Here is a 12,336-nt window from a genome sequence, read left to right on the forward strand (position 1 = left end):
AGGTACAAAACAACTCTTAGTGGCGGGAAGGAAGATTTCTGACTTATCTGGCCTTTAAATTTAAAGAGTTAAACATGTTTTAGTTTTAAAACATATAGTTTACTGTCAGAAACATAAGATAAAGTAACAAACGGAGTCTGTATACAGCCTTGTATGGTTATTAAGATGTCAGAACTATTTGCTAATTTCAAAAAAGGCATAAAATGAAGAAAAAACTGTTCATCAGTTGTGACCGACAGGACAGATGTTTGCGCAGACCATTTGTCTCAAATTAAACTAAGATAGTCAAAAACACCCGGAATGGCGTCTTGCTTTCAAAATAAAAGCAAAAACATCTAAAAGGCACGCTTAGGGTGATACGACATAGCCTACCAAAATAAAATACTACAAAAAAGCATCCTTACATTGTGACTGACTGACTGGAACCTCGCTAAATAGTCAATGTCATCAAAACATCTGCAATATGTTGGGACACCGCGGTTTATTCTGAAAGTTCTCAAGCGGAAGTAGGCGCGTTTGACCGCTAAAGCTAAAGCCCCCCCAACCCCTCGGGGCAGGTCCTTAATGAGCGCGTTTGAACTGCCATTACCTCCGCTGTTACAGGTGTACATGCCAATCATTATAATGTTATGACCACTGTTATAAAGTAGCTGTCAGACCTAAAACGTTGTCCGGCTCTAACCGTCCATTGCAGTCGTCAAGGTACCGGCGTTAGCTTAACGTCTTATCATGTGGGTATTCGGTTACGGGTCTCTCATATGGAAGGTGGATTTTCCTTATGAGGAAAAAAGAGTTGGCTTCATAAAAGGCTTCAGCCGTCGGTTTTGGCAGGGCAGCACCGACCACCGTGGTGTACCGGGGAAGGTGAGTTATACTTGAGGGGATATTTGGCTTTGTGACCGAACTATAGCTAGCACAATTCACTGATGCAATGTTGCCATACAGAGTTTGATTGTCTGTGGGGGGCTTTGTGTTGTCAGATGAGTCAAAAACCGGGGTTAGGCAGGGCATGAGAGAGCTCCTCTAATGTTAATGGTATTATAATGGTATAACACTGCTACTAACTATCAGAGAGAGTTGGGTACAAAAAGTTCTAGGAAGTTTTTAGGATGTTGCCATTCAGATCCACAAGCCATTATCCACCTTTTTAAACAGAGTTCATGTGTTGTTATTACTCAGGGTTTAAACATATACTTTATTTAACTATTAATATGGGAATTATTGGGAATATATGCTGCAGCTGAATAAATCCGTACTCTGTTTTGGTGATATTTGTACAGTATCCCTCTACAGTTTTTATTATAAGACTTCTAAACCGTACATAATCCTACTTGGTGGCTTTACTGTATGAGTTTTTCATTGCTTATTCAATGTCCTTGTTCCTCCGTCTGTGTTGTGTACAGCCTGGCCGGGTTGTGACACTGGTGGAGGATCCTGAGGTAAGACATACCCCATCCTAAACTTCATAAAAATGATGATATTAATCAAAACCTGGTTTACAAAGTGCTTTACAGGGTGAAACAACAGAAATCAAATACTAATAACCATAGCAACACCAGTAACAATTTATAGAATAAACAATAAATGGAAGATAAAACAATAAAAAACAATAAAACCACAGTAAATAAAAGGTTAGATGGAAGGATGACACCATACATTACTTACATGCATCACTAATGATTAAGTTAATTGTCTATTACGTTGTCAGTTATGTTCTTGATCAATTATTTTGTCCATAAAATGTCAGAAAAAAAGGGAAATATACTTTCCCAGAGCCCAAGGATGTCTTGTTTTGTCCCACCAAAACCCAGTACAGTCAGCGAACAATAAATACTTACATAGGGAAAAGCTGGGACCTGAAAATGTTTTGTATTTTTGCTTGATAAATGACCATTTATTATCAAAATTGTTATTGAGTATTCTTTTTCTGTCAACTAAGAGCTTCAACTATCCAGTTCAGCAGAATGGTCGTGGTTTTGTTATGGAAAACGATTAAATGCTCATCAGATTAATAGATGATTCATTTACTATCACTTAGTCAACTATTTTTTGCCGCTCTCCTTTGTAATATGTCAAATAAATGTACAGTATGCGGGAAGAACAAAAGGAACATTTCAAGGAACCTTTCAACAAACAATCAGGTGTGCTAAAATAAGGTGTTTATTCACCCTTTTATTTGAACACCTACCTTATCATTATGATTTGTCATTGTTAGTTGGCGGGTGTCCTATTAAAAATGATATAAGCCTTTATGATTTTAATTAAATTTGACATAGTGGCTGTAAATGTGATGTTGTTATTAGGAGACAGATTGTGTTAAGCGAGAAAAACAAACGAAATCACATTTTATTTACACAGTAACAATAGATTATCAGCACCTGAGGGTCATAATTCACCCCCTTGTTATTAAATTAATTTTGTGTAATTAAGAGGCGGACAAAATAACAATGCAATTAAGTGAACAGCGAGATTTTGAAAATGAGATTCCACTTAATAGAAGGCAGAGAGTTTTAAGGTTATATTCACTTACATCCTGCTTTCCCATATGGAAATCAGACACTGCTTTACTAAAGCATTAACAGTGCCAGAGGTGAAGAAATCCACTCTCATTTGGATTGTCACGGGGTTATGTATGTTTAATTTAATGGCACACGCATAAAATGAGACACACGCTGAACAAGGCGAACAAGAGTGTGTACTGCTCAGGAAAAGAGATGGCATCTCACACAGCTGAAACAAAGGAGAGACGGCGTATTGTATTCTGACCTTGGATGAGAGATAATTTGCTACAGTTGGTGGGAAAGAGATAAAAGATACGGAGCATGTCTTATAATGTACTGAGAACAGGGAAAGCATCTACAAAACACGCATTTAGAGGTGACTCATAAGTATTACATAAATATGTGAAATAAACCGTTCATCTTTCTACAAGCGTCACAGTTTATTGTCACAAACAGTGTATTAATACAAACAGTGGTTGGGCTGTAACTAAAGATTATTTTAATCACTGGTTTTCCCGACTATCCTTTCCTGAGGAATAAATGAATTGTTGGTTATAAATTGCTTGAAAACAGTTGATGTCTAACAGTCTGACATTTAAGGACGTCAAATGCTGGAACCAGAGAATTTTAGCCTTTTTGCTTAAAAAAAAAAAAAGAAATGATCAAAAGGGGGTTTTTAGCTAATAGAGAAAATAACATTTATTATGTTAAATATATGATTTAAATACAATATACTCCATTTTGACAGTTGATTATTAATTTAGGTAATTCATTAAAGGTTCAGTGTGTAACATTTAGGGGGATCTATTGACAGAGATGTAATATAATAGTCATAGGTATGTTTTCATTAGTGTATAATCACATGAATATAGGAATCTTGTTTTCTTAAGCTTAGAATGAACCATTTTTATCACTGCAGGTCGCCTTTTATGGAGTCCGCTATGTTGAACCGCCATGTTTCTATAGTAGCCCAGAACGGACAAAGCAATCACTGACTGTAGACAGGGCATCACGCAAAACAAGCAATTTGAAGATGTCACCTTGGGCTCTGGTGGACATTTTTCATTATTTCTGACATTTTATAAAGAAAACAGCAACTATTTTACCTTAATATTGAACATATGATTAGGCTTTAATTAATAGTATATGGAGGAAAAGTAAATGAGTATTAGTTTCAAGTAGGATTGCAACTGATGATCCTTTTCATTATTGAATACTCTGCCAAATTCTTTTTCAATGAATCCGTTCATTTTGTGGTCTATAAAATGTCAGATATTAGTGAAAGATATTCAGTTTACTCTCATAGAAGACTAAAAAACTGAGAACTTTTGGCATTTTTGCTTTTTACTAGTCGAAGTTAAAGAAAATCAAAGGAATTTTGTTTCCACTCTCTTTATGTGTAGAGTTTGTCACTCTGCATAATTTCCTACAGATATTAAGCTACCTATTTACTTTCTGTCACTCTGTCTCTGCAGGGATGCGTTTGGGGCGTCGCCTACAAGCTGCCGACGGGCCGGGAGCAGGAAGTGAAGAGCTACCTCGACTACAGAGAAAAAGGTGGTTATCAGGTCATCACGGTGACCTTTCACCCCCGTCCACCACTCACTCCGCCGCCCAACCAGGCGCTGCTGTACATAGGCTCTCAGGACAATCCAGACTACCTCGGCCCCGCCCCTCTGGAGGAGATAGCCAACCAGATCGTCAGCTCTACCGGTCCAAGCGGGCAAAATACGGAGTACCTGTTTGAGCTGGCTGATGCTGTGAGGACAATTCTGCCTGAGGACTCAGACGCACACTTGTTTTCTCTAGAAACGTTAGTGAGGGAAAGACTAAACAAAGGGCAGAAACACTCACACACTCAAACAGGTTGATTGTGATTAGATAATACGACTTGATCAATGATATATAGCAGGTTGGATAGCTGTCAAATAATCTCAGGGTTCAAGGTACACGTAGGGCCAATAAGGATATTTGTCGGGTATGGAAAATATGTTGACAAGGTCTGTTTGTATCCGTTAGTGTCACACTGCAAAGATATGTGAAGAAAATGTTACATTACACAGCAATTAATAATAATATAACAATACAATAATAATGTATTGAAAGCTGCTTCAAAATAGTACAAATGACAAATACATAAAGGTATTGTATCTAAACTACATGTTGAGTGATTGCAAATTATGCTTTGGATAAACATGTAGATTTAGTCCCTCCCTCCCACATTCAAACGCACTACGGCCGAATGTTTCAACGAATAAATACTGTATCTGCATTCACAGATACATGTGTTGTGAGAGTAGTTCACTCATACATTTTAGTAAGTATGAGTGAACTACTACAGTTTAACACTCAAAAAACGTTGCAAATCTACCTCACCTGGACTGTGTGGGTGTGGTTTGATCAGATATGTTTAACAATGGGATTGTTGGCAACAATAGCAAACAACCTTATAACTATGTTGCCAAATCCAGATTGGTGCATGGAAGTATTTTGCATTGCTTTTTTTCCATCTGAGCCCCACCCACTTTATACCAATGAGAGTGCAGAGAATCACAACTTGGAAAAAAAATCTCTCAAAAGAAATAACCAAAACTCGTATCAACTTTGAAAAAAAAGTTGTGTGTTCATGAGTTTGTTGCTCAACACAAAGCCCTGACTGAGAAAACCTTGGCTTACGGACTTAAAAATATCTCATTTGGATGGGTCTGAGTCATCCTTCTCACCTTTTTCAGCCAGCAGTCAGTTCATAATTTGGTCCAGACAGAGATATCTCAACAACTACTGGATCGATTTCCATGAAATTTGGTACAGACATTCACTCCGGAGCATGAATCCTTCTGACTTTAACAAAATAGCACTACTGTACATGTACTGAATAGGCTCAAAATCACGTTTGTAATTCCTTAACATTAGCTCGAATCACCATCATCAAAATCTTACGGTTAATGACATTTCCATCAACCTCAACTGTACTTTATGGTAAGCACTAATTAGCAAATGCTAGCATGCTAACACGCAAGATTGTGAACATGGTAAACATTATACCTGCTAAATATCAGCATGTTAGCATTTTGCTCAAAGCAACGCTGTGCCGAAGTGCAGCCTCAGCATGACTGTAGACTCTTAGTCTTGTTCTTATCATACTCTGGTTAACACTACATCTCCATGTAATGTAGTAGATCGCCTTTTAAATATAAGATTACCATTTCATTCAGATAATTGAGTCTCCATACTGATTTTATTGGGCTAACCTGGATGATTCAAATGGTTTAAAAAAGGAGAACACGGTTTGCCAGATAAGTTATAACACTGTTTTTAGTCTCTGAAACAAAACCTATTTTTGTTGAATATTAGGTTTATGGGCATCATTAGTCATGCCCAAAAACCTATTTTGGAAGGCATTATCTTAACTCTTTCTAAAGTTGATTGTCTAACCAGATAGTTCTGCTTTGGTAAATGCCCTCTATCTCTCTTCCTGATATTCCAGACTGTACATACCAGCTTTGCCTTTTCTCATTCTGCCAACATACGTATCAGCACAGTGAGCATATCCAGGTCAACAGCAGTGCATCAGAAAAGAATCAACACGCAGAATAAAAATGGTGACAGATGTATCTGTGATCCTGTCTTTCTTAAACATACACTGTATGTTTACACTGAATCTGTTCTGTAGCAGCATCTGTACAGCATAACGCACAAAAACTATCCGTGCAGAAACAAACATCTGATCTACATTTTATCTCCGTCTCTGTGCTGAACATAATCTTCTGTGGATAGCTATGTGATGTGGATGTATGCAGATAAAACTGTAGGTATTTTACGTGATGACTCAACCCTGGCAAACATACAGCATGCCACACTCTTCCTCTCTAAAATAAAACACATCTCTCTTTACAAATGAGTGAATTTATTGAACAGGAAACAACAGTGAGTTCTCAGTGTTGAGCTATTGTAGTGGACTGTATATGAATATGATAATATATTATTACAGCACGTGTATATCATCTTATACTATACGTGTATAATGTATATACATTTATATTAATTACATAATTTATATCAATATTCAGTATTATGTATTATACAGTATTAGAAACATTATCACATAGCATGATAAGTGTTGGATTACATTATAACTTTAGAAATAAGATTAGAGTTTGTAGTATTTTGTAATGTTAATGTCATTTTTTAATATTCTACATATATATATATCACTATATATGTTTTTCTTATATTTAGTAAATAAATGGACAGTTCCATCTTTTTACGTATTATTTAAAAATCTTTTGAAGGTACGTAGACTGAAACACTGTAATGACAAATAGTTATCTGAAAAGATACAGACGTTTCTGGCAGATGTGTGTAAAATCCGTAGTTGAATGTATTCTATAATAACCACACAAAAAAAATACACCTAAAGGGTGGTTATCTCTAAAGTTAAGTCGCCACCTTTGGGGCTGTTTAGCTGCTTGGCGAGACAAAATAAACACACCAAGTAAGTTAAATATTTGAAACCGTTTTTCCCAGAACTGCTTTTCTGCCGAGTTTACTAAAGGCCAACATTGGCACGTGAGTTTCCAGAGGCAGGGCTCTCAGCCACCGCAACATCATACACTATTTTAACAGGCTGCACAGAAGACCGGTGTTCCCAAAAGTGCTAAAAGGTGTAATTATTTTCTATGGGACTGGTCAGTCAGTCTGTAAAGGACCTGGAAAGGCAGCTGGCCGTCTAGGCGTAGTAACAGGGCGACACCAGGAGGTCTGTGAGCACAAGCAGCTGGTCATCAGTGAAGCACTGACGATGCTCCTGCCAGTTGTCGTGATGAGTGCGCCTGAACTCCGACAGGGTCTTCTTCACAGTCATCTTGGGACAAAAACACACAATCATCATTACTGACACCATGGAAAAATACAAATTATCATGAATGAATGACATACATCTACGTACAGCTTGCACAGACTTAAAAGACACAAAAAAAGATCCAAAATGCAACACACATTTTAAAACATTATTACAAATAAAGTGGTGGAATGCAAGTACATTTATTAAATATCATACTCGTACTTTACTATTACTACTATATGCTACTTTATACTGCACTTCATTTCAGATTCAAATACTGTACTTTTTACACTCCACAACATTTATTTATTTTAAAACTGTAATATTAGTCACTTTGGATATTAAGATCAACTTAACATCAATTTAAACAAAGTGTGTTGCATTGTTACCAAACGTGTACAGTATATATATATAAAAGTAGATTAAATCAGCTCAACGTTGCCTAACTACAACAGTGAAATGCCACTTATTGCCACATATTTAAGCATTAGTAATAATGATCCAATAATATATACAGCATTCTCAGAGGGGGAATTTTTTCTGTGCGATTGGTATTTTTACTTTTAATACTTCTATATTATATTATTATATATACAGCTTTTAATGACTTTTACTCATAACAACCTTGTATCATTTCTACCTTTACTTAACTAACAGATCTGATTATTTCTTACACCCAAAATGTCAGTAAGGTGCAAAAAAGGTCTAAAAATAAACTAATTTGAATAATTTTCACTGACAAAAACATTTACTATGCAGTACTCAGAGAAAATATGAATTAAATAGCTCCATCTTGTCTCATTTCCAGGCTTGTGAGACAAAGCAAGCAAATTTAAACACATCACAGTCTAACAGCCATTCCAATTTTTGACCATCTGCACATGAGAATATTTCAGGGTTTTGTTGAGTCATAAATAAACTTTGAGTTCTTAAATGATCAGTGTATGTACTGTACCGAATTGAAAAAGATTCAGTGTTGCACCAGTGCAACCAAAGATCTTTGGCTTCTAGATAAGCCAGATGTAACAAAAGATTCAGGACCAAACTTTTGTTAAGAACATGTATAAATACTTATTTTTGGCTTTGACAAGTTATTTTCAACTAATTTTTATTCAAAACTTGATTAAAAGTTTACTTTGAAGGGTGTTAAGATTATATCACAAATTATTCCTATATATTTACAGCATATCAGCCCCCTCAGAGATTGAGTAGAGCTCATTTACCCATGGAGAACTATAATGTTCCATCATGGGAGTAAAATGTGTATTTCAGAGGATTTTAAAGTGGTGTGTTTGTGTCTCAAAATTAGGACATTTCCATTAAATTCTGCAGTAATAACGAGGATGTTGGTTGTTCTTTTTGTTGCTTCATTTGTTTTGAGGAGCAAAGAAAGTTAAGAGCTGATAACAGCCTTTTTGGTAACAGCCACTATCTGTTCTTCCAATGAGAGCTACCCTGAAGTTTAACAGTGCAACTAGAAAGAGGCTGAATATAACTTGCAAAGTAAATAGTTCCTTTTTTCGAGGCGGTAAAACAAAGCCATTTGCTGATCTGGATCCAACAGCAGCTGACAATCTTTGCATGAACAGTCTCATTTGTTTACATGAATTAAAAACTGATGAGGTAATAATAAGTTATTGATGTTAAAATGCCACATATAATAATTTAAATACGCAACGCAGAAATTATTTAAAGTGAAACAAGTTTGGAGTAAGAAGTTAGTGTGGTTCAACAAGGACACAAAAACAGGGAATTAAACTGATGATTGCTATAACCAAGGATGTATTCATGACTTAAACATCAAGTACATTCATTTTACATTATGGCCTTCAAACAAAATGATTAGATTAGATTTAGAGGAGGAGGTGTGTCTAGCCAGACATCCACAACTGATTTTGACTACAAATGAGTCTGTCTCAAGAAACCAAGATATTGTATCCCTTATTATTCTGCACAAAATATCCTACTTCTACTATTTTCATATACAATTTGTGCATTATTGTCAGTAGCTTTTGTGACATCTAATCACAAATATATATTTTAACTGTATTGTATTTTCTTTCTCATCTCTTTCAAGCACTAAATTATCATCATCATTGGCTCCCTATCACTGTAATGTATTATTCACACTCCGCACTACAGATTACATTGTATGTCTTCTTCATGCCTGAAAAAAGGCCAAAGACACAATTTTCTCCTCAATTGGACAATGAAATTGTATTCTTTCAGCTCTCAATGTGTTGAGCTAGATGTTTGTATGTGAGTGCGTGAGAGTGTGTACCAATGTGTGCGTGTATGTGTGTACCTCTATAGGCTGTGGGTCGTTGAGATGGTCGCTCAGGTCCATCAGTATCTGAGGCATCCATTCTGGAACATCGTAGGGGCTCGACAGGATGCACGCACTGAGGCCGAGCACTCCAGCATGGCGGCGCACCAAGTCTGCACACACAAACAGACACACACACACACACCACACACACACACACACAAACGGAGTGTTAAAATGGGCCGTAGAATTTCAAGGTTCACAATTCCCTTGGGATAAAAAAAGGGTAATAGGGCAAGTATTACTGTGATTGCCTCACTGTGTGATTGTGACGTGCACATAAATGTGTGTGTGTGTGTGTGTGTACCTGTGGAGGCCAGCTCTCCTCTGGCCTTGGGGAGGCGAGTCTGACTCAGCGTCTGGAGCTGTGTCTGCAGACTGGAGTCCAGAGGGAAGAACTGGCACTGCAGTAAACCACTGAGGGTGGTGCCTGCCATGTCCCTCACCTACAGGGAGAAGGAGGAAAGGGGGTTGGGCGAGAAGGAGGGACAGCAAGGAGAGAGAAAGATTTTTAAAAGAAAAAGAGAAAAGAGAGACCCGTGAAGATCAGAAGCGACAAATAAAGGATGCGGCGGAGAGCACGAGGCAGTTTTAGGGCGAGAAACGCGTACACAATTTATTAAAAGAGGCGAGTGCAAGGAGATCGGGGAAAAAGCGAGGCACACAGGACAAATGAGCAGAGGAGGAGGAGGAGTGGAAGAACGGGGAGGAGGCATAGATGCTGAGTTGAGCTGAGGTAAAATTCACTTGCAGAACATCACTGCTTTCCTGCATCACTTTGCATAAATTATGAATAAGCACTGAGTGACGGTTGATGCATTGAAATAGACGATGATACAAAGACAACACATCCACCAGCTGTACACTTATGCAGTTTACACAATATTAAGAGAAGCAACTGTTTTTGAGTTAGAAAACCAGGGTGAAGCTCTTTGCTCATTGATTTTCACCTGCACATCCAGATCAATGGAAAGAGACAGGCTAAAGAAGGTTTTAAAAGCCCAGAGACCACTGAGACATGGATTGTACAAAAAAAATGACGCAACTCAATATTAGCAGTATTAGTGCACCAGTAGTAAAGTTGATTATATTGCACTCAATAAATAGACGTGAATAATTAATTAACATAGCAGCTAGCAGCAGTTAGTCAAGATTAACAGTCAAAACAAATATGCCCTTCTACATTATATTTTGGGTTTATGATGTTATTTTTAGAGCACTAAAATTACAACCAGCTACAAAGCAGCGCAAGATTGTCCTCGACCAACATCCCTGTAACCACAGAAGACGAGAAAGGCACCAAAATAGGAAAATAAATTAAGAGCTGAGCAGCGAGGTAGAGGGTTATTTTTAAGCAATAACCGTGAAGAAAAAAAAAGAGGAAAAGAGGGATTAAGATTTAGTGAGGACAGACTTGGGGACAATAAGTGGCCATTTATAATCCTGTGACAATTATACCTTACAGAGGGGCAATGACTGTATTAAAGCAGTGTTTGCTGCCTTTTTTTGCATACATTACCTCAAGCTGTTCATCAAGCAGCAGCTGCATCACCAGCTTTCGGATGCGGAGCACCTCGGCAGGCACGCTGAGCAGGGTAAACAAGTTGTAGAAAACCATGATCTGGAGGTAGGTCAGTACTGAGAAGCGTGCATGCCATGACCTACTGCTTGCCATCTAGAGCGAAATGGGAGAGAATAAGGGAGTGTGAGGGGTGGGGTTAGTACAGAGGCCCAAAAGATACAGTTTTTATGTATCTCATGCAAACAAAATATAATGTTGTGTACACAATACTCATACGTTGTGTGCACAAGTGATTATCAGTTCATATGCTTCTCTACCGGTTTTTTTTCTACAGACCATTAATTTCAGTCCAAAATATCACAGCCAACCATTAAATAGTTGTTGAGAGATTTCCGTCTGGAACAAAGCGGCGGATCAACATTAGCATCTCTGGAGCCAAGCTGCTAAGAGGCTAAAAACATGGGGCCGTCCTCAACAGGAATCTTTTGCAGGATATTTTAATGGTCGACAGGCTGATCAGTTACAGCACATGATGTGGAGAAGATGCATGATGGATGGATGGACGGATGTGACAATAAAATGGCCTCAAAAGTAAAAAAAAAAAAAAAGAGAGAGTAAAGACTCATATTAGCTAAGCTGTATGAGATCCCAAGTGCTCTAGCACACAGATGGCAATGACTTCACAGAAGACAGGATTTCTCAAAAGCACCAAATTAATCTCCATGTGTGTATTAATGAGGGGATTGATGGCTTCTCACAGAAAATCATTTGGCTGACTGCCTACCGAACAAGCAGTCACCAGAATGTTACTGGGGGCTATGGAAGCATTAGAAGTGCTACTGTAGGCAGCTGTCCCAAACATGTGCACACTTTTAAAAGAATAGTTTTTGGGAAATACACTTATTCACTTTCTTGCTGAGAGTTAAATGGGAAGGTTGGTAGCTCATATCGCTAAATATGAAGCTACGGAAAATTAGATTAGCTTAGCATAAGGAATGGAAACAAGAGGAAACAGCTAGCCAAAATTATGGTTAGGCTAGCAGCACGGTAAGGCTGTACTTAGCTTCACACTAAATGCTCCATACAGTGACATGCTAATGCCACTTTAAGTTCATACCTTTAAATATTATATGTATATATATAT

The 12,336-nt window shown here is 37.6% G+C and overlaps 2 protein-coding genes across 2 annotated transcripts in view; one reads left to right on the top strand and one right to left on the bottom strand.

The window, feature by feature from the left end:
• Window positions 1-527: 527 nt before the first annotated feature.
• chac2 (ChaC, cation transport regulator homolog 2 (E. coli)) lies at window positions 528-6,389 on the top strand. The gene is made up of 3 exons (XM_035663599.1): window positions 528-864; window positions 1,404-1,439; window positions 3,977-6,389. The coding sequence occupies exons 1-3, from the start codon at window positions 730-732 to the stop codon at window positions 4,370-4,372; spliced, it is 567 nt and encodes a 188-aa protein (XP_035519492.1). The 5' UTR covers window positions 528-729; the 3' UTR covers window positions 4,373-6,389.
• An 837-nt stretch (window positions 6,390-7,226) lies between these two features.
• The window catches only part of psme4b (proteasome activator subunit 4b), a 31,192-nt gene continuing 26,082 nt past the window's right edge, over window positions 7,227-12,336 (bottom strand). Inside the window, exons 38-41 of the mRNA XM_035669324.1 lie at window positions 11,190-11,345; window positions 9,978-10,116; window positions 9,650-9,783; window positions 7,227-7,365 (exon numbers count right to left, since the gene is read on the bottom strand). Of these exons, the coding sequence (XP_035525217.1) occupies window positions 7,231-7,365; window positions 9,650-9,783; window positions 9,978-10,116; window positions 11,190-11,345 (564 nt within the window). The 3' untranslated portion in view covers window positions 7,227-7,230. The remainder of the gene's footprint in view (window positions 7,366-9,649; window positions 9,784-9,977; window positions 10,117-11,189; window positions 11,346-12,336) is intronic.

This window comes from Morone saxatilis, unplaced genomic scaffold (genome assembly GCF_004916995.1).
Source record: "Morone saxatilis isolate NCDOM2014 unplaced genomic scaffold, NCSU_SB_2.0 Contig1, whole genome shotgun sequence".
In the NCBI taxonomy this organism is placed as follows: Eukaryota; Metazoa; Chordata; class Actinopteri; family Moronidae; genus Morone; species Morone saxatilis.

Excerpts from the sequence above, each read along its gene's own strand:
- chac2 (XM_035663599.1), top strand. The coding sequence starts at position 730 with ATGTGGGTATTCGGTTACGGGTCTCTCATATGGAAGGTGGATTTTCCT. Across the intron at positions 865-1,403 it reads ACCGTGGTGTACCGGGGAAG|CCTGGCCGGGTTGTGACACT; the intron begins GTGAGTTATACT and ends TGTTGTGTACAG. Across the intron at positions 1,440-3,976 it reads CACTGGTGGAGGATCCTGAG|GGATGCGTTTGGGGCGTCGC; the intron begins GTAAGACATACC and ends CTGTCTCTGCAG.